The 24,930-nt window shown below is 42.9% G+C and overlaps 1 protein-coding gene across 4 annotated transcripts in view; it reads left to right on the plus strand.

Annotated features, from left to right (window-relative positions):
- Window positions 1–24,930, plus strand: part of UNC13B (unc-13 homolog B) — a 402,723-nt gene that overhangs the window by 47,735 nt on the left and 330,058 nt on the right. For all 4 annotated transcript variants that reach the window (XM_030566250.1, XM_030566251.1, XM_030566252.1 and 1 more), the window contains exons 2-5: window positions 11,129–11,158; window positions 15,064–15,163; window positions 21,785–21,902; window positions 22,576–22,699. In XM_030566250.1, the coding sequence (XP_030422110.1) occupies window positions 11,129–11,158; window positions 15,064–15,163; window positions 21,785–21,902; window positions 22,576–22,699 (372 nt within the window). The remainder of the gene's footprint in view (window positions 1–11,128; window positions 11,159–15,063; window positions 15,164–21,784; window positions 21,903–22,575; window positions 22,700–24,930) is intronic.

Consider the following 24,930-nt stretch of genomic DNA (forward strand, 5'->3'; position numbering starts at 1 on the left):
TTTTAAACCGGCTGCCTGTTAATTTCATTGGGTGACACCTGGTGTTACGTGAAGGGATAAATAATACTTCCCTATTCACTTTCTCCACACCAGTCATGATCTTATAGACTTCTGTCATATGCCCGCTCAGTCATCTCTTTTCTAAGATGAACTGTCCCAGTCTTTTTAATCTCTCCTCTTTTGGAAGCTCTTCCATACCCCAATCATTTTTGTTGCCCTTCTCTGTACCTTTTCCAAGTCTAATATATCTTTTTTGAGATGAGGTGACCAGAACGACATGTAGTATTCAAGATATGGGTATACCGTGGATTTCTGTAGTGGCATTGATATTTTCTGTCTTACCTATCCCTTTTTTAATGGTTACTAACATTCTGGTAGCCTTTTTATTGGATGCTGCACATTGTGCAGATGTTTCTGGAGAACGAACGGCAAGATCTTTCTTGAGCGGTAACAGTTAATTTTGACCCCAACTGTTCGTATGTGTAGTTGAGATTGTTTTCCAATGTCCATTACTTTGCACTTACCAACATTGTTTCATCTGCCATTTTGTTGCCCAGTTACCCTGTTTTGTGAGATTCCCTTGTAACTTTTTGCAGTCAGATGTGTATCATCTGTAAACTTTACCATCTTACTGTTTACACCAGGGGTAGTCAGTAGATGGACCATGGGCCGAATCTGGACAGCCAGATGCTTTTGAACAGACCCTGAAATCTTTTTATTTAGTAATTATCATTATTTATCCTGGAATCTGGACCTTGACTATATATTGTCCAAGAAATTTGGACCTTGACAAAAAATAGACTACCCCGATTAACAACCTTTTCCAGATCATTGATGAATATGTTGAATAGCATTGGTCCCAGCATAGATCTTTGGGGGACCCCACTATTTACTGCTCCACTGTGAAAACTGACCAATTATGTCTACCCTATAGTTACACTTAACTTTTTAATTCAATAAGGTCTCACAAAGATATGTAGGAAACTGCCATATTTGTCACACTGAGCATAAGGCTTTGCTCAGTAATAAAAGTTGTGAATTACAGAAATATTAAGGGGTCTGTGAAAGAGGTGGGGTATAGAATTCGTGGTGCCCACATCCCAGGACACCTTCTATTAGGATACAGGATATTAACTGTAGTGGAGTCTCTTGTGAATGACACTATCTGAAATGTGTGTAGGCATGTCAGGGCAGCAAAATGCATAAGCATCACACAAGGGCATGACACGTGGCAGGTCTGGAGCAATGATGTATCAGCCTTGTTGCTGTAGAATGAGTGGAGCAGTTCGGTAGGTTCCTGTTCCTCCTGGACCCTTAAAGGTGCACCTGAGGTGGGCAATGGGACTACTGGAAAACTGCCGAAGAATCAAGCGGGCAGGCCTGCTGCCTGAAAATCCAGCGGATGAAGTAGCAAAAGGTGAGTTAAGGTTAAAGCCTGGGCTTTCGGTGGGGAGGGGAAGCCTAGCTTGGCTCAGTTTTGAGATTTGCTGTAATTGACGCTTGAAGCCATTTGAGTCTGGCTTGGTTTATTTGGGAAAGGTTGAAGAAATCTGGTCTGATCCTTAAGTAAATGTTTTCTCATGGTAAGAAACACTGATGAAAAATAACTGACACTTGAAGGGAGGAAATAGACAAATAATTCTGTTGCGGATGGACATGAAAACTAAAAGATGCTGCCCCTTCCAGACAGGCTGTGAGGAAAAAGGTGACACTGACTTGCTCTCTCTTATTTGGATGGCAGTATACAGCACTCCTACATGTAATGCACAAAAAATGCCACCAAATCTTTGTTACTTTTTCCGTTTGTCTTCAACTTTTTAGAGCTTGACTTACGTCAGTTTGTTTAATTGATAAATATTGATTGAAGCTGCATGTTGTTATACTGAATAGTAGGAACATACTCAAGTCTGATGCAGGAAGCTGAAGAGTTGAAATGTACATTCAGCTGAAATTCCACTTTCTCTGTGACTGGAGCAGTTTAGAGCTGCCCCTGCTTTACTAAGGTTGTGGTTGAATGCAGACTCTGACTAACTCCTGGGCTGTTCTTTTTTTGTGAATTTAAACATTTTGCCAGAGAGATTTTTGTCATAGAATCTTAGTAATAGAAGATCATTGCCAGAATTTGCAGTCTTTAGTATTTGGGTTCTTTCGTCCAGACTAGTTGATTTAATCTTAACCTTTTTATAACCTTGACATGTCTGTTCTAATTTTAAGCTGGATGCTTCTCAGATAGTTCTCCCTATTTTCTTCTTCATATTGTATTTTGGAAGAAACATTGGTTTTATACTAATAATTGGCACAGTCCCTAGACACTGGTGAGGGATCTGAAAGAGTAGCAATTCTTTTAAAGATAGAAAAGTATAATGAACTTGTAAGGATGGGGCATGTGTTGGTGGATCAGGGCCGTGATTCTCAACCCAGGGGTATGTGTATGCCTGAGGGTACATCAACTCATCTAGAGATTTGCCTAGTTTTACAAGAAGCTACATGAAAAGCACCAGCAAAGTCAGTACAAACTAAAATTTCATACAATTACTTTATACTGTTCTATGTATTATACACTGAAATGTAAGTACAATATTTATATTCCAATTGATTAATTTTATTATATGGTAAAAATGAGAACATAAGCAATTTTTCAATAGTGTGCTGTGACACTTTTGTTTGTTTTTTGATTTTGTAAGCAAGTAGTTTTAAATTAGGTGAAACTTGGGGGGGGGGGGGTGGGTTTACACAAGACGCATCAGACTCCTGAAAGAGGTACAGTACTTAGGAAAGGTTTAGAACTACTGAGTGAGGAGGCAGGCAGAATTCCTGGACCTCTAACAAAGGGAAACTTGAAAAATTACAGGGATTCTTCTTCTTCTCTTTTTTTTTTTTAATTTCAATACTGTCCTACCTGTGCCATTTCCCATATGCAGGCAGAGTATTTGGTGACTGGGTCTAATTTTGGAGTATAAGCAGGGCAGTTGTCTTTTTTATTTTTTTCAAGTAAAGCACTGTGCACCCATACAATGCTATATAATGGAGCAGGGAAATCTGATACTTCTGTGTAATAATAAATAGTAATTGGAGATATACCAATCTCCTAGAACTGGAAAGGACCTTGGGTCATCAAGTCCAGCCCCCTGCCTTCACTAGCAGGACCAATTTTTGCCCTGGATCTCTGAGGGGCCCCCTCAAGAATTGAACTCTCAACCCTGGGTTTAGCAGGCCAGTGCTCGAACCACTGAGCTATCACTCCCCCATCTGTGAACTTATGAACTGAGTGAAATGCAAGTCTGAACTACTGCAATGCTGCCACTTTTGTGTGCAGTCAGGAACATGGCCAGAGTTTCCTGAGAGAACCCAATATAATAGCAGTGTTTTTAATTTTTGGAGGGAGGAGGGAAATAATTCAGGACTAAAGGTTTATATGAAAGAGCTCATAGACTTTAAGGTCAGAAGGGACCATTATGATCATCTTGTCTGACCTCCTGCACAATGCAGGCCACAGAATCTCACCCATCCACTTCTATAACAACCCCCTAACCTATGTCTGAGTTATTGAAGTCCTTAAATTGTGGTTTGAAGACCTCAAACTGCAGATAATCCCCCAGCAAGTGACTCGTGCCCCATGCTGCAGAGGAAGGCGAAAAACCTCCAGGGCCTCTGCCAATCTGCCCCAGAGGAAAATTCCTTCCTGACCCCAAATATGGCGATCAGTTAAACCCTGAGCATGTGGGCAAGACTCACCAGCCAGCATCCAGGAAAGAATTCTCTGTAGTAACTCGAATCCCACCCCATCTAACATCCCATCACAGATCACTGGGCATACTTACCTGCTGATTCTGGCAAAACATTTTTGCAAGCTTTTCTGTTAAATTTAGTTGGAGACCACCAATTAAATTGTAGCTTCTCATTGTTTTCCCCCTGGTACCCAAACCTGGTTTCGGATATTTTGTTCTTGTTCATGGAATGGATGTGGATCATGTTGTGCAACGTGAATGATGAGCTCTGTAAATCGTGTGCTGGATTTAGTTGGAATGTAATCTTTTGGCCATCTGCTCACTCTCTCTATCTCTATCCCCGTATTTAGCAAAGCAAATGCAAAAGGTGAGCCTGAGACCACAAATGTATTGAGAAATTCCATGTTACATTTAACACTTTCCTGAATAAGAATGTGTGTTCGTTTTAGAAGCTGTGATTGCGGAGAAGAGACTGTTCTTTTGAGTGTTATTTCTGATCCAGTTGGTTTCTGGTGCTACAGTCCAAAACCGTCCTCCCAACTCTATGGTTCAGAAATACTATCACCACATTATTCTCTGCATTTCAGCTTGAGCATAAGAAGAATGGGGGCAGTTTTAACATTTTTTCCACACACTTCTTTGTAATGAAGGGAACTTGTAGGCACTGGGGTGCAGTAATATTCTAAAGCTTGTAAAAGCTGCAGCGTACTAGTGGTTTCAGTCAGAAATGAGTAGTCTTTGGAATCACGCATTTTGAAATCTGGATAGTTGACAGGGTGTTAACTTTGTCTTATAGTCTTTTCTCAAATAATACCAAGATGATGATAGACTCTGGCTCATTCTTTTTGGGAGGCATTGACTGATTTTTTTCAGCAACCAGACCTTGCCTCTAGTTCTTCTCTCTCCCATATACTTTGTGTCCAGATATCGGTTGATCTGTTGTATCAATCAGTCCTGCAATAGATACTATTGTATCCTTCAAGGGCAAGTGGACTGGACGATTTTCACTCTAATAGGTCATTGAGTGACCCAGGGTACTTCTGCGCGTCCTCTCCCTGGGACTAAATTCACTATGGTCTCTGCAGCTGGAGGGTGAGCATATCTTTGTGGTTGTCATACCCAGGTCACTCACCTGGCAGTTCAAAGCTCTATTTCTAGACTACAGTTTCATCTCTTGCTTTATAGTAATAATAATAAGAAGAAGAAGAAGAGGAGAGATACCTATCTCCTAGAACTGGAAGGGACCTTGAAAGGTCATTGAGTCCAGCCCCCGGCCTTCACTACTAGGACCAAGTACTGATTTTTGCCTCAGATCTCTAAGTGGCTCCCTCAAGGATTGAACTCACAACCCTGGGTTTAGCAGGCTAATGCTCAAACCACTGAGCTATCCCTCCTCCCCTAGCATTTTTTTTCTCCTTGCTGAGCATAGGAGGATTATCATTTAGCGCAATTTCACATTTGCTCCTGAATGACAGAGCTCTCTCAGGGCTGCCAAGTTTGAGAGCTGCTGTTTGAAATTAAGTAGGATTTAACAATTACAATTAGTTTCAAAATGCTGCATTCCCAGAGCTCAGAAGTGACAGAGTAACCATTCTCTTCTGCAGATAAGTGAGAAATGTGGATTTTTTGTGGGAGTGTTAATTTCTAATATTTTTACTTTGTCTGGGGTGATGCATTTACAGTCCATGGTTGAGTCCCCATTTAGTGGAAGGTTACCAGTTTGCTATATTGGATTGAACCTTTGGATCACTCAGACTTTCAGGTCTGCTGGGTTTTGGCTGAGTTGGGTCATTGTTTCCATTTCTTGCTCCCAGGGCCCAATGTTCTCGATGCAGACTTTGCTGGCACATCTTCTTGGGATGTGGGACAGGGGTCAACTGCCCTTAGCCCTGTAACCTGCGCTGAAACTCCAAACCTCCCTGTTTGCCTGTGCACGCTTTCCCCAAAGCTTCACCCTTGCGGACTTTCTTGTTTATAATTTAAACTCTTTGGGGACCATGTGACAGGCAAAGAAAGAAATACAGGCTTTGCAAAGGAACTTATATAATATTCTGGGCTAGTCTACGCTAGAAGCGCTACAACCGCACAGCTGCACTGCTGTAGTGTGTCTGGTGAAGATGCTCTGTGCTGACAAGAGAGAGTTCTCCTGCTGGCAGTAAATCCACTTCTATGAGATGCTCTCCTGCCAACACAGAGCTGTTCACACCGGCACTTAAGTTGGTGTAACTTACATTGCTCGGGGAGGCTTATTCACACCCCAAGCGGCATAACTTTACCGACAAGTGGTAGTGTGTACAAACCCTAGACAACACAAGTGTTACTAATCTAAGCTGAAGCAACAAAATACTTGAATGTAATTTGCCTTGTTCTGCCTTCACCATTCCTAAGAGTCCTTGGGTCTTGGTCAGTGTCCTTGGGGGAAGGCAGTCCTTTTTGCTTCCTTTCCATTAGCTGTCTCGTCTCTTTTCCTGTTGGAGGCATGGCCTCTTGAACACAGAACCTCTCCTGCTTACGAACGCAGTCTTAGTCATGAGCCCCAGTCATACTGGGTTTACTTGCACCAGACCCTTGTTTTGTAGGGGTAGTGAAGTGGATAAGTGTAATTAGCAAGCCAGTAGTACATGGGAGCCATCTGGTTGTTGATTATAGAGTCAAAGGGCAGAAAGGACCACTGTGATCATGTAGTCTGACCTCCTGTTGAACATGGCCCATAGGACTTTCTCAAAATAATTCCTGTTTGAACTAGAGCAGATCCTTTAGAAAACCATTCATGGCTCAGCACGACTCTTTCTATGTTAGTTTTGCATAGTATGAGAAATAGAAGTTGTTATGCATCACAAACAGGCCACATGTAGACCAGTTCAAACTGTCTCTCAACACAGGACACAAAGTAGGTTCAATCATAAATGATATGAAAAAGTTAATTTAATTACCCAAATTGTCACTAGGGTTACCAACTTTCTACTTGCACAAAACTGAACACCCTTGCCCCAACTCTGTCCCGCTCCTCCTCCTAGGCTCCATCCTGCCCTGCCCCTTCTCTGAGCCCTGCCACTCACTCCTTCTGTCTCCCCCCCCCCATTGCTTGCTCTCCCCAGCCCGTCTCACTTGCTCATTTTTACTGGGCTGGCTCAGGCAGTTGGGGATGAGGAATTTGGGGTGCAGGAGGGGAATCCGGGCTGAGATCAAAGGGTTCGGCAGGCAGGAGGGGGATCAGGGCTGGGGGGTTGAGGTGCAGGGGGTGAGGACTCTGGGGTGGGACCAGAAATGAGGAAGTCAGTGTGTGGGAGGGTATTCTGGGCTGAGGCAGTGGATATATAATATATATAGTGGCAGACGCAGGCTAGTAGGGTACAGGAGTCTGGTAGAGGGCAAATATACTGGTCACTGGGTGAGTAGTTTTCTGTTCCCTGAGTGACCAGAGCAGGGGCTGCACTAGAGTAATCAGGAACCTGCTAGAACCAATTAAGGCAGACAGGCTGATTAGATCACCTGCAGCCAATCAAAGCAGGCTAATCAGGGCACCTGGGTTTAAAAAGGAGCTCACTCCAGTGGGGGAGGAGTCAGAGGAGAGGAAGTGCATGTGAGGAGCTGGAAGCAAGAGGCACAAGGAGCTGAGAGTGAGAGGCTGTGCTGCTGGAGGACTAAGGAGTACAAGCGTTATCAGACACCAGGAGGAAGGTCCTGTGGTGAGGATAAAGAAGGTGTCTGGAGGAGGCCATGGGGAAGTAGCCCAGGGAGTTGTAGCTGTCATGCAGCTGTTACAGGAGGCACTATAGACAGCTGCGATCCACAGGGCTCTGGGCTGGAACCCGGAGTAGAGGGTGGGCCTGGGTTCCCCCCAAACCTCCCAACTCCTGATCAGACACAGGAGAAGTTGACCTAGACTGTGGGGAAGATCACTGAGGTGAGCAAATCTGCCAAATAAGCGCTGGACCCACCAAGGTAGAGGAGGAACTTTGTCACTAATATACGTATAGAGTGTGTGTGTGTGTGTGTATATATATATATATAAAAATAATGTCTTATTTAATTATTATAATTATTGTGTGTGTAAAAATGTGTAGTGCCATGCTCTTGGGCAGGCTTTTCAGCAGCAGGGATTGAACCCACAGCCTCTGGAGTTTAAAGCATGAGCTTCTGTTCTGCTTCATCTAAGTTTCAGCTCTGTTAGCCAAGGACAAAGTGGGCTTATGAGCCTCTAGGCTCAGAATAGTGGAGGACAGAGCACCACAGTAGGTGTAGAGTGCACAAAACTCCTACCTCTCCGGCTGCCATTAGATAGAATTCCTTCTGCAAACCAGGGCAGAGGAGCCTTTACTAACAGAGCAAAAGGATCCTCCACTTGTGTTTGTGGCCCCAGTGTGTTGGCAACTCGAGACTGTACACTCTGTGGTACAGACAGTCACCTTTGTAGAAAGCCACTAGCATACTCTGTGTACTGCCATAATTAATAACCTCTCTGAGTCTCTGCGTTGGGAGCAGTCTGCTTCACTGCCAAAAACTGTGGAATCTTACTATTCCTGACCATGAGGAAAGATCCACTGACATTTGGAGTTTGTACCCATAGCATCTGGGAAGTGCATACACTGCCCTGTGCTTGACTTGAAATTGTTAAACAGCTTCAGTGCCTATGTGGTTCAAAGAGGAGTTGATCAGCCACTTCAGGGAGTCACCTGGAATCCTTAGACCTGCATGTTGTATATCTGTTTGTACCAGTTATTACACAGCATCAACATCGTCTGAGATTCCACCTCTGAGGAACAGTGTGCGTGATCTCACACTTTTTATATTACACATTATAGACACACACGTCTTAGCAGTTCTAGTCTTTAGCAGAACAGTTCTAGCTTCTGGTTGAAATATTCCTGTCCTGTTGTATGGAGAGAATGTTACATAGATCCTATCCTTTCGACTCAGAATATATAAACTTGTAAAGTATTTTTCAGTCTCCAGCATCTCATCCTTACTTGTAGTTCTGTTCTGGTGATTCCATAACTGCAATATTCATTATTGCTGTCTGTTCACAGAAATATTTCGCTTAAAGGTCAGTCGGTATGGCCTTCCAGCACAAGTGTTCTCTTCTGGAGAAAAGATAATTGCTTCTTTAGTTCTCAAGCCATTTTCACACTCGGGTGCATCTTACCTTTCAGCTTATTAGATATGTTTTCTTGTAAAAGCTATGACATTTGCACTAGAAAAGCTAGCAGGAGCTTGGAGATATCCTTTCTAGGTGTTCATACTTTATAGTACCAGTGAGTCTGCGAGTTTCTCAAAGTGCAACATATATAAAACCCCAGCCAGTGAGAGATGGCCTTTATCCACTGGAAAAACAACATGGGCAGACTGTCTGTGCATTAGGAAATGTACACAGATATATAGACTCTAGGACTGAAAGGGACCTTGAGAGGTCATCGAGTTTAGTCCCCTGCCCTCATGGCAGGACCAAATACTGTCTAGACCATCCCTAATAGACATTTATCTAACCTACTCTTAATATAGTAATGTCATAGTAGTTTATTCTTGATTCTTAAACTATGTGAATTAGACATGTTACCTATTCCTTGAAGAAGCTATCAGTGTATTTTTTTTTAATGATATGATGGTGCTTTCTTTCCATGTTGCCCCTTGTTCATGGAACAGCCTTCCTAAACTAGCTTTCTTGATTGCCACCTGGTCTTCATTCAAGACCCTCTTGAAAACCATTTTTATTAAGGCCTGCTACAAGCAAGTTTATAACTCTGTGTATGTGTGTGTATATATTCATGTAAAAAATTCAACAGTTTATTCCTGTGACACTATGCCCCATATTCTTCATAGAGATATTGTTATGATATGAATATGGCATAACTAAGATGTGTTGTGTGCAAGATGGGTCATGTGAAGTACCATTGGAAAGGTTGATTTACTGAATATGATTATCTTATTTGTATGCATGCATCATTTCTGAATCTGAAGTTAAGAATATTGACTATGTAACAATTCCAAGTGGGTTTACACATGGGGAACGTCGGCCAGACAGAATGCCATCAACCTGGGTGGGCAATTAGGGAGAATAATAGGACCTTGAAGATGCTAATTTCCCACAGTCCTGAGACACTTCCTGTGATGCTGCAAACAACCTTTGACTCATGACTGCTTTTACACTGCAGAGTCATATGATTATGTCACCTGGTACTGGACTCCATGTTGGGCTACTAGTAATTTTCCATTAATAGGAGGTGGGGATCTAACTGGGAAACAAAGGATTCCCACCATATGTAAATCTTATTAAGACAAGCAAGTGAGTTAATCAGGGTTCATTCTTCACTAAATCCCTGCCCAGGGTGACTGCTGGAAACATCTAAGAAACCAGGACAAAAGTGGGAGAGAAGAGCTGAGCCAAGGCTGATTAGTCCCTCAATCCCTAGCTGTGTCTACAAGCGTCGAGCATCTTCTATTGAATATCTTTAGATCTCTGTAGAAGTGGTTGAAAACATGTAGGAAGAGCCAGCACCATGTGGCCTGGCATCTCTGCTTGGACAAGATTTCATGACTCCTTTCAAGGTCTTGGAATTTGTTTTAATTCCTCACTGGAACAAAACCAAAACTTTTTGAATGTTTGTGTGAAACAGAATTGTGTGAAAGATCAGTTTTGTTTTGTTTTAATTTTCTTACTCATTCTCTGGAAATGGCTCTAGAGTCCGTCATGGACCTCAGAAACCTTCCTGTTGGAATGAATATGTCTCAGGGAAATGTTTGAGCTTAGATACATCATCATATTGAAACAAAGATACATTTAATCAAAAGTGTCTAGTATCAGGGGGTCACCGTGTTAGTCTGTATCCACAAAAACAACAAGGAGTCTGGTGGCACCTTAAAGACTAACAGATTTATTTGGGCATAAGCTTTTTTTTACCCACGAAAGCTTATGCCCAAATAAATCTGTTAGTCTTCAAGGTGCCACCAGACTCCTTGTTGTAATTAATCAAAAATGTCCCAACCACCTCTATTTACTCTGCGCTCACCCACAGTTTGAGAATAGAATGTTTACTTTTTTCAAGATTGCTTCTTTAACTAAGAAGTTAGACGGTATGGAATAGTAAAATTCTAATAGCTTCTGGTTTGGAAGAGACTTAAGTGCAGTTACAATGTATGTGTAAAGTCAATGATGACTTTCAGTGTCAAAGTGCTGTACAAACAATAATCCTCACAACTACCTTTCGGAGCTGATTACCCCAGTTTACAGGGGAAATCTGTGGCACAGGTTTGTTATATAGTGAAAAATGGGATCAAAACATACAGAACCCCTGTCCCGCTGTTCTGTGCTGAGTGCTTGACAGATCTTGTGTTGTATAACTCCTAGAATAAAACTGTTACCATGACACAATCACTTAATGTGTATTTTTTTTTCTTCACAGTGAAAAAAGCAAAACTCCAGGGGCCACCAGGTAAGCTAGATTTTTCTTGCTCTAAGCAGTCATTAACCTGCAGGCACCGTTATTGATTTTTAAGGCTGTTCAATAATCTGTTCTCCTCTTCATGCTGTATTGTGTGGGCTAACATCACTGAATGTTTCTCTTTGCTGTGGGTATTACTGGGCACAGCTATTACATACTGTGTGTTTTCCTCATTTCTGGGAAGAGAGTAATTCAGAGGTATTGGAGAGACGGGAGGAGCAATCAAGTACACAAAAAGGTTGTCTAATTTTCATACTTTTAGAAATGTTTCCTAATAAGCCTGAGCTGAATATTTGTGTTCCCCCACTTGTCATCTTGTCTAGATTCCTCCTGTGACTCAGTTTTCTCAAACTCTTGTTGACTACTAATTAGCATATGCAGAGTATTCTTTGGTAAAATCATCTTTCTGGCTCATTTCTCTGACCATGTCAACGCCCTTGGGATCTCTCTGATGGTTCCCCCTTTTTCTCCCAGCTTCTTGTCATTGACTTCAAAGCTCTTCATAACTTAACCCTGCTCTGTTTAGCTGCCCGAGGAACTTACTGTGAGGCTGACAGCTGCCTTTGCTTGGCCAACATTCCCAGCTTTTCCTGCCCCAGCCAGTTTTTCTCTCAAGCAGTTTTGTGCTTCTTCCATGCTACCCCATATGCATGAGAGATGTCGTGATAGATCCCAACAGGCACTACCTTATCCTCCTTCAGAGTCCTCATTTAGACTCTCTTCTGCTGTGATCAGGACCTTTTGCCATCGCCGCCACCACCCCCACCCAGCTAATCCCTCCCACTGCCCCCCCTGCAGCAGCTAACCACGCCCACCCGCCCTTCCCACCAGAAGAGCACACCCGTGGCAGCTAACCCAGCCCCCCACACCTGGGGAGCCCACCCCGCAGCAGCTACCCCCACACTCTGTGGCAGCTAGCCCCGCCCGGAGAGTCCTCCCCAGCTCATCTCCACTCCACCTCCTCCGCTGAGCACGCCAGCGCTGCTCTAATTCTTCTCCCCTCCTGGGCTTGCGGTACTGATTCGAGGAGAATTAGAGCAGGGCCTGTGTGCTCAGTGGAGGAGGCAGAGTGGAGGTGATCTAGGGCGGGGAGCCGTTCCCCTGTGTGCCCCCCCCCGGTTACTGCAGGCAGCCCTCCCTGTGTGCCCCCCCACCCCAGCTCACCTCCACTCCACCTCCTAGTTCGCCTAGTGGTTGCACCGGCCCTGGCCATGATGCCTACAAAACGCTGTCTGTTAACCGTGGCTGGGTGTGTGATGAGCTTCCTTTCTTTTCCTACTCCATTATTCTTACCAGCTCCCTCCACTCTAGCTAGTCCCCATGCCCTGCTTCTGCCCCAGGTGATGACAACTTGAAAACCTCCACTGAAAAAACATATAAGCAGCAAAACTGGGCCAATGTCACCTTGTTCTCTGGCTTGTATGTTGTAGGCTTCGTCCCCAACCTGTTTGTGTGTCTTCTAGTTCAGTGATGCCCAACCTTATTACCCAGGAGGGCCACATAAACCTAGGCACAACCTCGTGTGGTTCAAACAGTCTACATATTTTAATAAGATTCGAAGTTTATTGTATTGGTTTATATTTTTTCTGCTTGTTTAGTTGTATTTAGATAGGTTTTCTATGTACAGTATTGTCGATTTACACTTGTGTATACTAAAATGATGTAAATATTATGACAACGCAAATGAATCTGCTGTTAGTATATTGTGTTGGAGCAGGCCATGGGTCTTATGAAATGCTCTAGGGGGCCTGTGTATAGCCCATGAGCCATAGGTTCTAATATAAACTCTCCCGATCAGAGAGTCTCTCCCCCTCCCCCTCCCCAATGGTTTCATAGATAAGGCCAGAAGGGACCATTGTGATAATCTAATCTGACCTCCTGTATAGCATTTGCCATAGGGCTTTCCTGGATTAATTCTTGTTTGAACTAGAGAAACTATTAGAAAAACTTCCAATTTTTTGACTTAATGTTCAGTGATGGCGAATCCACCACACCCCTTGGTAAGTTGTTCCTATGATTAACTGGAAAACAATGCCTGGCATAATGGGGCCCTCTTCCTGACTGAACCCTTTAGGTGTTGCTATAACAAATATTTTAATATTTTCTATTATCATAGTGCTTAAAGGCCCTGATCTGGGGCGAGAGTCCCATTATGCCAAGCACTGTGTACACACAATGTAAAACAAATTAAAAAATAGCCCCTGGCCCTAAGAGTTTACATTCTACAAAGTGATCCAGAATTGAGCATTGTATTCAAATATAAAGTACAGTAGCTGAATATTTCTACTAAAATGATTGGCAGTGCAATAGTTCTGTTTACGCATTAAGTATTAAATTTCAGTGTTAATTCCCTATATGAGATGAATGAGAGCTGTCCATACTTTCCCCAGCGCTATTGTTTCCAGCAGGCTGCATGCTCAGTTTGTATTTCATTCATGTTTTAAAGATTATATTTGTAACAAGGCCTAGGCACTTAATTTTTTAAAGAAATGAAAACGGTTTCTGGAGCCTAGATATGTGGCAGCCTGAAAACAAAGGCAATTATGCAGCTATTTGCATGGTTGCATAATCTCTCACTACATAGGACTCCTTCTGAGATGTGTGTGGCTTCATTGACATACCCAACATCTTATTGTGTGACAGTGGTAAAACTGGGAATAGAACCCAGAATCCAGTGACTCCCAGTTTTGTCTAAACCACTGGACTATGCTGCCTCCCTGTCATCCTTTTGGTTCTGGACTACTGTCTACTTCAAAATTCCCATACACAGTAGCTGCCGTTCCAGTCCATCACAGTCCTGATTTCTTGGCTAAGAGTGTAGAAAGCTTCCTAATCAGTCTGTGTGGCCAAATGCTCGGATATGCTAGTGTAGCCTGCAGCACCAGTCTGCAGTTTAGAGCATGAATCGGAGTAGTAATGGACTATGATCTGACTTGTTTTGAGACTTGCTATACTGGGACACTGCATTGCTAAAATGTTCCCTCTTGAAATGTGCACCCTGCTTGTTTAGTACATGACTTGTGCAGAGGTTGATGATTGGTTGAGTGCCTCAGGCAATAACTGCTCCTTGAATGGGAGCTTGTTCATTCTCAGATTGCTGGGTGTTTAAACTTTGTATCAGCCTACGCCCACATGTCTTTCCATCATGGCTGGTAAGGAATAAATAGCAGCTACCAAGGAGGTGTGGTTTGGAATTGTGCTGGGTAGAAATACAATAAGGTAATTAGGTTGTTTGTTTTTATATTTATTTATTTATTTATATAATATAACTCAAACTGGCAAAACATGACAATGTGGCTTGTTCTTTTAGTACAGCTGGCTTAATATGAAGCTGCATAAGTTTCAAAATACACTTTTTCATCAATTTGTTCTCAGAAACCCTTATACATGGTGTCACAGAGGAGGATCCAGATTCATGAGAGTAGCTTGGTTAACTTCGGGCTATGTCCTTCAGTGCATATTGTACACATTTTTCGTTACTGCATCTGTTTAAGGGATAGATGATGTCCTGGCTTTTAGATTCAGTTTCCCCCACCTGCCTTTGGGCAAGTTGTCACTTATATTTGTTTTTCTTCAGGATTTGATGTTTTCTCTTAAAGCTGCTGTTAACTCGTTGTAGGTGATCATAGCTTGCCCTCATTTTAGAGAAAAAATGATTTTATTCAGTTCTGTATGAATCTCGCCTCTTTAAGAAATTGAGGGTAATATTTTTGTGGAAAATGCAAATCCATGAAAGATTTTTTTTTTAAATGTGTTTTCGATGGACTTCATAAATAGCCAGATAATGTGCCTACCAATAGCATTTTTTGTGTGTAGTAAGACAACTAGCGGCTTTATAATGTTGCTTTTGTAAGAGATGGTAATAGCAAAAAGTAATCATTTTACTCTTTGTTTAGATAAATTTAATACCTATGTGACCTTGAAAGTGCAAAATGTGAAGAGTACAACAGTAGCAGTGCGAGGGGACCAGCCCTGCTGGGAACAAGACTTCATGTTGTAAGTACAGTCCTGTACAACAACTAGATGTGCATAGAAAGATCAACCCTTAAAAAGAAATACCATGACCAAAAGTTGCTTATACAAACCATTGTTGTAAGATTCTTTTACTGTTGTAAAATCAAGTACATAAGTCAGGAAATGTCAAAAAGGTAGGTTGCCTGTGAAATCTACCTCACTGTATGTATGTGTAATACAGTAATTTTTATTGCATAGTAGGGTTGCCAACCCTCCAGGATTGGCCTGGAGTCTCCCGGAATTTGGCTCAATCTCCTGGTGACTACTGAAAGCAATCCCGGAGACATTAATAGGATATTTTAAGAAAATTACATTACGTCATGTTGGGGGGGAGAAACTCCCAGAATAGTTTCAGTCAGAATTGGCAGCTCTACTATATAGACTCCTGCTTCATTCATTATACAGGGTGGATGATGCTCAGTGAATGAGAGAGGTGGCTCATGAGAAGAGCTTCGACCTATGAAAAGGTTGTGAAACCTCTGCTGTAGGAAGAGAGTGCTCACTGTGCCTTGGTAGGGCCAATCCAGGGACTGACATTCTCTAGACACACCAGATGGACTGGATTCCTGCTCTTGGGTCCTGTGCTTCCAAACTGAGCCAGGCAGAACCTTTTTTTTTTTTTTTTAGTAGCTTTCAAAGATTTTTGACCCTTTGAGGCATCCGTAGGTAAGTCTTGTTTGGAGATCAGCTACCATTGCATTAGTGCCTTTTAGCATGTTCTACTTCAGCTCCTTTCTTACTGCTTCCTGCAATTTGGATTGACAGATTCTTTGCTGTTAAAGCCAGATATAGTTCTTCATCTCTGAGGGCTTTGATTTTGTCTTGGATGGCTTGTTGGTTTGTTTTGTTCTCCAAGTTCGCCAGTGTCCTACTACATAGCCATTTGGCTGAAGCTGTCAAGTTTCCAATACCCCTTAGAGATGATGAAGGCTTCTGGCTGCTGTGGTTCATGTGCAATGATGACCTGAGTTGAGAGGGGTGTCTTTGGCCTCAGTTCTTCACTTGGGCATTGATGTTTGCATGTAACTCTGTGTATTGACAAGCCTTGACAATTCCTTGACTGTGACTGTTTCCCCAGTGTGTGCTGTGTTTTCATGGCTTTGAGGGTTAATCTGAAAAGTTGAATTTCGTTCGAGTTTTGACACTGGTCATTTTTAATGGCATTGAGTAGGTCTACATCAGCCCCTTTTGGTAACGGAAATTTTCTGTTGCTTTACTGACATTGTAATAAAGCTTCACTCCTCCCAAGCTAACTTAACCCACTTTGCTTTGAAGTGTTGTAGACCAGGTTTTGATTGTGTGATAAAAATACAATAAAGGGATCTGTGAAAATAGAACTGTTTGCAAGAAATACAGATAAATAACATTGGTTTTGTTTGAAACAACATGTTTTCATAAAAAGCTCAAACATGAGAAAATCCTATTTGTGGGTGTTTTTTTTTTTTTTTTTTTTAATTTAAAGAAAAATCTTTGTGTGTAACCCTTCTGCCAGGTGGAGTGAGCACCAAGAAGGGCTGGGTTCGATCTCTAGGGCAGGGGTTCTCAAACTGGGGGGGTTGGGACCCCTCAGGGGGTCACAAGGTTATTACCTGGGGAGTCGCGAGCTGTCAGCCTCCACCCCAAATCCTGCTTTGCCTCCAGCATTTATAATGGTATTAAATATATAAAAAAGTGTTTTTAATTTATGGGGATGGGGTTGCACTCACACTCAGAGGCTAGCTACGTGAAAGGGGTCACCAGTAGAAAAGTTTGAGAACCACTGCTCTAGGGGTTCCTCCTAACAGTAGAAAAGAGAACCCACTTGAGCCCCCCACCCAGTAATCTGGGAAACCTTAATATCACCCCTGGGTGCCCCTAAGAGGCAGTGCTTCCCCATTTGCAAGCATGGAGCCTGTGCATAACAAAAAAGGAACTTTTACTAAATGGAGAAGGAAACCCAGCATTAATTTGGGAAAACACCACAATCACTTTTTCTAAAGCACATGACCATAAACAAACCTGACCCTACCATGTGTTGGGCAGTGTCCTTTGCCTCAGTTTCCCACCTTACGGTGGGAAGATCTAACTAATGAATGTCCCATTAACACATCATTCCCCTTTCCTTCTGCTGCACCCTGCTCACAGTTGGCTCTGCTTGGTTCGTGCCACCCCAGAGTTCAGAAGTGCATTCACAGGGTTCACCTCACACTCTGGGGTGGGAGAGGGTGTTGAGCAATGCCTCTGCTGCTGCCTCTGCAACAGGCTCACAGCTGCTGCTGTTCCTCTGTTGCTGCTCCTCTCTGCTGCTGCCCCGGCTGCTGCTGCTGTTTTGCTGCCGCTGCTTGTTGCTCCCCCAATGTCAAGTTCTGAGCCTCTTCCACTTAACTCAGGTCTTAGTGATTTCAGCAGGTAGTGGGGAACCTCACATCCGGTGCAGTCTCTGTGTTGCCTTTCACTGTCCCCACTCAAGGTCTAAGGCTTAGCTCCTAGCTCAGCAGCGATGTCAGCTCTAGGAATCTCCAAACAAAAACAAGGGCTCTCAATTGAGTTCAGTCAGCTCTGCCACTAAACGGAGAGGGGCAGATCAAATGGCATCTAGGACTCTTTGGGCAAAGTGTACTCCATCAGGTCAGAACACCTGTTCCTACCCACCACTCTCTTCTTCACTGGAACTTGACATCCCTACTCTCTGCTTAGCAAGTGAAGGTCAGTTTAGGATGACCCCTCTCAGTGCGTGCTAAGTACAGTTCTGCTGCCCTCAGGGGTGAAAGTAACTGAAAGGACTTACCGGTACGCCGGAGTCCTGAGTGGGGCCGTGACCTCAGCCGGAAGAGGCATGGCCTCAACCAGAAGAGGCGTTTAAATGCCCTGGGGCTCCGACTGTTTCTGGGAGCCCCAGAGCCTTTAAATCACCCTGGAGCTACCAGCTGCAGAGGTGACTGGGAGCCCTGGGGTGAAATAAAGGGCCCAGTGCTCCGGCTGCCGCAGAGCTCCGGGCCCTTTAAAGCACTGCCCGAGCCCCGCTGCTGGAGTGCTGGCAGTGATTTAAAGGGCCTGGGGCTCCCTGCAGCAGCTGGAGCACTAGGCCCTTTACATTCCCACCTGAGCCCAGCAGCTGGGCTCTGGTGGTGATTTTAAAGGGCCAGAAGCTCTGGACGCTGTGGGGAGCCCTGGGCCCTTTAAAGTGCTTTTGCTGGTGTAGCTTGTTTTTGCTTGCCAATCCCCAGCATAAACTATACCAACATGAGCCCCTTTTTTGAGTATGTGTCTCTACACGGGGAGGGTTCGCTGGTATACCTATACCGGCAAACCTTGTCTGGTGTACTCTAGGACTAAGCCATTTCTCTAAAGTCACACAGGAAGTCTGTGACAGGCTGAGAATTGAATCTGTGTCTCCAAGCTCCCATGCTAGTCCCCAACCACTGAACCATGCTTTCTTCGTATGTAAGCTGCCCCTGAAATCACAGTTGATATGCTGCTTAATGTAGTAGAAAAAGTTTGCTGTCTTGACAGCACTTTATCTACTCATGCCATAATCGATGTTGCAGATACGCAGGGCATTTCTAAAGCCAGTTCTGCCTATAGTTGACTTTGTTGTCATCTATGGAATGTGAGAAGCATTTGACTTTAATAACCTATCAGCCAATCGTGTTAAACACTCTCCTCTCTGGCTGTAAGACATGGACACTCTGTAGCAAGGAATTGGAGCATTTTCACATGTGCTGTCTCTCTCTCATCTCTAACATCAGATGGTCAGACAGGATACCAAATGTTGAAGTCATGGACCCAGTGCTGCATGATTAGCGTTGAATCCCCCTAATCCTGCAGGTGCAGCTTTGCTGGGCTGTTCATCTTGTACATATGGATGATATGTGATTTCCCGAAGCCATGTTTTATGGACATTTGAAAACAGATAAAGCCCTGCGCAGCTACAAAATGTATATCTGCAGATATAAATCAGATATCCGCAGAGCTGCAGGGCTCTTCCGGGAACTACAGTGACGAAAACAGCAGCATGTCAGGCCACCGCTCACAGGAGCCAGTACACTGTGTGGTTATACCACCTCCTGTCCTGCCCACTGGGGCAGGCACCAGGCTCACCAGGGTGATTTAAGAGGGGCACACCTTTGTTTTGGATGAATGTTTTCACGCAGTGGCAATCTCATCTTTATTTATGACAGCCACCAGAGCTGCTCTCCGCTGCATGGTCTGCACTAAGGTTGCTATGCCACTCCCAATTAGTTGCTAGGGAACATAAAAGTAGAATGCTAGCAAAGGCTGAACAACATGACCATGTTGCTCACAGCCTCACCCAGGCAATGGGACAGTGGTCCTGATGTTGCTCTGTCACTAAAACATTCCACATGGCACAAAGTATGGGTTGCAGTACGAACCCACTGTATATTACGCTGGTCCAAGAGAAATAATTTTTGTTTATGTTCATATTGCTATTTACCAACCCAGGTTCTCTAATTTTATACTTTTATGAAGCTGGATAAGGTGTATTGTAGCTTCTTCCCCCAAGGAAAGACTCTCTTAAAAGCAAGGTGTACCACATTAACCTGTCCAAAAAGGTATTCTAAAATAGCAGAACAAATCAAAGGTGCTTCCTTGGCTGATAAAACTAGTTAGTGTGTTTAGTATTTTTATAGCTCTAAAATGCCTTGTAAAAGGTAGCAGTTCAGCTTCTGGCAGCGTTATATGTGGGATATTTGAGATTTGCTTTTTTTCCAGGCAGAGCATTTCCACTTTCATCTTTAGAAGCATTTTCTAGTTTGGAAGTAGGTTTTAAACTGCTGGACATCACAGACAAAGCAAAAACTGATTTCTCTTTGCAAATATAAATGTTGGTTGCTTGCTTTCTTTCTAGCTCTAAACAGCATTAAAGTTTTAGATTTTAAGTCAGAAAGAAAAATAACTTTGTGAAATAATGTTTCTTGGTTTGTCTGTTCTCTGGTTTGAAATTATTCTTCCTCTAACCAGTAGATGGAGAAAGGAGGAGACAGTTGAAGCCATCAAAGCAATTCATTTGGCTGATATTCCTCCCTAAGATGGTTCACTGACTAGTGCCTTATAGAATTTTGAACAGAATTTGGATGGGGTTTTGCACTTTATTTCTTGATCTGTACATTGAAGCTAAGTAGAGATCTTTGTTTGGGATTCAATTCTCTGGGTTGGGACAAGTACCAAGATACTTGCAACAAGCCGATCATTTGTATGACAGCACTGACAAAGCAAGAAGTTACAGGGAACCATTTGTGTATGTGTAAGCACTCAGTTTTAAAAAATACTGCCTATACCTCACTCAAATGCTAGTCTGAACATTGCTGAACTCAAAGCCTCCCTGTCCTGGGTCAAGAACCTATGCTGTGGAACTGGAAGGAAAACGTGGATATTAACAGGTGTCCACTTACTTTGCTGCAGGCATAGGATTTACTTTGTTTCAACAATATTTTTGTTTTTGTAGTATATTTCGATATGAGACTGTCCCAGAGGACCCTGAAGTTTGGGGTCTCCAGTTGTACAATTATTGATCTGTATCTGGGTGATGAATAAGTCGGTGAATGATTCACAAGACTCTTTAGCCTGGTGGCAATCTAGGGACAATTCACTATTTATAAGACTTCCAAATTCCTTTGACAAACATGAGGTGTGGATGCACTCTGCCTAGCAAAAGTATTAATGAAGCAGTGCATCATTCCCATGAAATCTGATCTCAAAAGAACTGAAGCTGTACAAAAATACTCTGAAGATGAGCCCTTCAGAGAGCTCGTATTCCAAAACATGGTCCCTGACTCAGATTGTAAACCTTCCTTGCTGTTCACAAAAAGCAAGGTGCATCCAATGTTTTCCTCCTGTGCTGGGAAGCCTGGAATAGGGCAATATTTCACAAAGCATTCCTGAGTTGCTGCTTACCTTACAGAAAAGGCAAGTATGACACCTGTAGGTGTAATGTGTTGGTAGAGGACACAAAAGTGGTCATTAGATTTAGGGGCTAGTGTTTAACTTTCTCTCAAGTGGGCATGCCAGAGAGTGGTCTAAACAAGTTACCTATGTTGGGATGATACATCAGGAAGAGATGTACTGATGAGAGATGCTCTCTTTACTCATGGGGCAGGGAGGAAATTCTTCCTATCCATACTCCTGGTAACAAAGGTCTTGAACAAGCTCAGCATATGAAGGCTACATGTCCCTACTAGACCCCTATTGGCTGAGAATCGCATGGCCATTCCCTTCGTTAGGGATGGGAGTGGCTGATCCTTTCACACTGAGCGGAGGACCACAGGGAACCAGCCCAGGAATACAGAGAACCAAGTCCTCTCTCTGTATTCCAGCCCAGAATCCCACTCCATGTGTCATTCTGTGTTTCCTTATAGCTGTGTCAAGTCCACCAGATGGATAGATGACTGAATTTGGAAAAGGCTGTAGTCTAATGTGAAAAGCTGCATATAAATAATTTCCTTCAAGAGATGTAACAGCCCCCCCCAATACTTTTAAATTACTGTAGCTTACTTGAGGTTATTTATTCCCTTGTGTGCAAATGGTTGTCATTTAAAGTCAAAAGCTGAGTTTACTACTACTTTCTAGTTTTCTCTTAAATGTTGCTTTTTTGTTTCCTTGCAGTGAGATCAGTCGACTGGACCTGGGCCTGATTGTAGAAGTATGGAACAAAGGGCTGATCTGGGACACTATGGTCGGGACTGTGTGGATTGCACTTAAGGCCATCCGGCTGTCTGATGAGGTTGGTTAGCCTCAAAACATATGCTATGATTAGTGTTGGTTGCCAAGTAACAGGGATTTCCTAACTTCTGAAATTCTTCTGTTAGCTACTCAAGTCACAAGTTCTGAAAGCAGGTCTAAACTTACTCATTTATTTACATAGCCCAGTGTATGTGGACACTATTTAAAAGAGAGAGTTTACAGAGCTGGATATTCTAGAGCTGGGAGATGGTAATTAACTTTGGCAATAGGAGAAAATAGGCAAAAGGAGGTAGGGGGAACCCAGCCCCCATGAATTTGATTGTGCTAAACTGTCTTAGGAGCCCCAGTTCTCCTCCGTGATTGTTATTGGATTCTCTATGCAAAATTCCCATCGATGTGAGTAGGTTTGCTGCAGTTACATTTTAAATTCTCTCTTCCTTATCTTGGTATAAGCATTTAAATGATCCTGCAGAATTTGTGCAGCCAAATCTCCAGGAGAAGTAGTCAGCAGTGGGATATGGCAAACAGAAAACTGGTTTAACTTTTAGAAGTAAAGACTAGCAGAGTATATTGCTAATCTTATTAATCCTTTTGGGGTGTTCCTGGGCTCCTTACATCAGCAAATGTCCAATGGAATTCATTATATAAGGATGACTGCCAGGATAAAGGATCGTCAGACCTAGGGACTTGAATTTGTGGCTTTTAATTTATAGGAAGGACCTGGAGAGTGGTCTACGCTGGAGGCAGAGGTCGTAATGAAGCATGATGAGATCTGTGGGACCAGAAAGCCAACTCCCCATAAAATTTTGCTGGATACAAGATTCGAGTTACCTTTTGGTAAGTTGTATTTTGGTGGCTTAACTGGAATGCTAGAATCTGAGGGATAACATTTCAATGGAGTTCTGTTTATATCGTCGTTTATATAATGTGGCAAATTGCTGGCACTATTTTGATGGGTCTCACGCTTTCTCTTCTTTGGGGAGGATTCAGGGCACCATTTCTTGCTCCTGCAGTGGAATGTTAACTGCCCCACTAGTGTCCTAGAGGAGGGGAGTGGAGAGGGAGGGACCTGGGCCCACCCTCTACTCCAGGTCCCAGCCCAGAGGCCCTGTGGATAGTGGTAAACCACTTGAACTGACACTTCCTTCCCCTGGGCTACTTCCCTCTCCTGTCCTTCAGCTTGTAGGGGGCTTCCTGCCCTCCTTCTGTACAAGCCAAGTGCCTCTTTACTTAGGATCTTGGACTTCTTAGCTCACCGCAGCACTTCTCCAAACTGTCCTCTGCTTCCCTTCAAACTGTTCTCTGCTCCAGCACCAATTCTTCCCACACTGTCTGATTGAAGCAGGGGTTTTTATCATGTGACTGGCTTCAGATGCTCTAATTAATCTATAGCAAACTTTCTTCCCCTTACAGGGAATAAGGCTCCCTTCTAACCCTCTCCTGCTGCCCTCTGGCCATGCTGTATCACAATAACAGTAGAACATGTGTAGTGCTCTGAGCCTAACTGCAGATGACATTTCATATATTATAGCTTCCTTGTTGAATCTTTTGTTACCTAGATGCTCAACATAAATAAGAGGGATTTGAACATTTCTTTGTGCTGTGAATATTTAGCCTAGCGTGAGCTAAAGCTAATAGTAGTTTTAGGAGTTTCGGGGGTGTGACACAAGATGCTTCATTTTGAACCAGGGAGCACGTTTCAAACCACTTAGCTGACAGTTTCTTCATTCTAGATGGTGCAATGAATTGGAGAGCTGTGCAATTTATTTAATGAAGTGCAAGTGCCATCTACGGCTGCCTCTTCGTAAATAAAGTTGGATGTTTTGTTTTGTTTGTATCCTAGCTTAATCTCATCTACCCAACAACACAGGAATAACAAACTTTTATAGGACCAGTGTTTCAGCTGCATAGATGCATCTGGTTAAAAAACTACAGGACATTGAAAATCAGCTAATTTAGAGCAAAAGCATCAGTCATAAAGAAGTTACAGTAATATCTACAGAGAAAAGCTAGATTAGAAAAATGTAGATATTTTAGTGGTCAGAATACACACAGGACTAGGCTACTTCCTCCCCAACCCATAAGGGCTGTTGGGACCACTCAAGGCATAGGGGACAACCTTAGCTCTTGCTTCCTTGGTTATCTGATTGAACTTGCTAAGCATTTTAAACTTGTTCATCAGTATAAGGTGACCTCTTATTTTGTCTGACTCCTTTGCATGAGCTCTCCTCTGAGCTGAGTAGCACTGCACCATGAGCCTGCAGATTGGTTGTAGATCGTTTGTGCACTTGGACAACCATCCTCAGAATTGGCCATCCTGCTGTAGAGCCAAGTTAAGCAGTATTCATCTTACGTACCCCTTCCTATGATGTAAGCAGGACTCAGGATTTGGCTTTGAGGCTCTAAGATCTGTGTCAAGATTTCATATTCTGAAAGCCTTACGGAGTGTGATTTTTGTGCGCACAGATGATAGCTGAATGATGAGGCAGTTCAGAATGAACATAATATTTTATAAATATAATAGACATTCCTTTCTGACTTAGACCAGCATGAGAGGCTGCCCTGTACTTTAAATGGTCTTGTCTTTGCCATATGTAGGGATCTGGTCTGGAAGGTCATTACCCTCTCATCATGAAAACTCCTCCTGAATGCCCATCATATTACATTGCCTATAGAAAACTAGCCACTGACCGGGTGATTTGATTTAAATAATGAATTTTAATTGTTTTGCATTTTTAGTTATTTTCCTAAAGAGAGGTTGATTCTCACTTGTTTGTAACCATTAAAACTCATTGATTTGCTACTAAATATAGCCGTTATACTATATTTGTTTTTGCTAAACAGGATACACTGTATTTATACACAATTATTTAAGCTGTTATAAAGCTCAGCTTACATTTATTCTGAGGCTTAATTTTTAGAAAATGTTGAAAAATGTTTTAATTACTAGGTTGATTTTTTAATTATGATTAGTGTCAAGCTGTATTTGGGAAACCTCTGAACATTTTTGTTTTTTAATTAGTTAAATAAAATTACCTTATGCTGGACACACAAGAAAAAAATTATCA

Source organism: Gopherus evgoodei, chromosome 6, assembly GCF_007399415.2.
Source record: "Gopherus evgoodei ecotype Sinaloan lineage chromosome 6, rGopEvg1_v1.p, whole genome shotgun sequence".
Lineage (NCBI taxonomy): Eukaryota > Metazoa > Chordata > Testudines > Testudinidae > Gopherus > Gopherus evgoodei.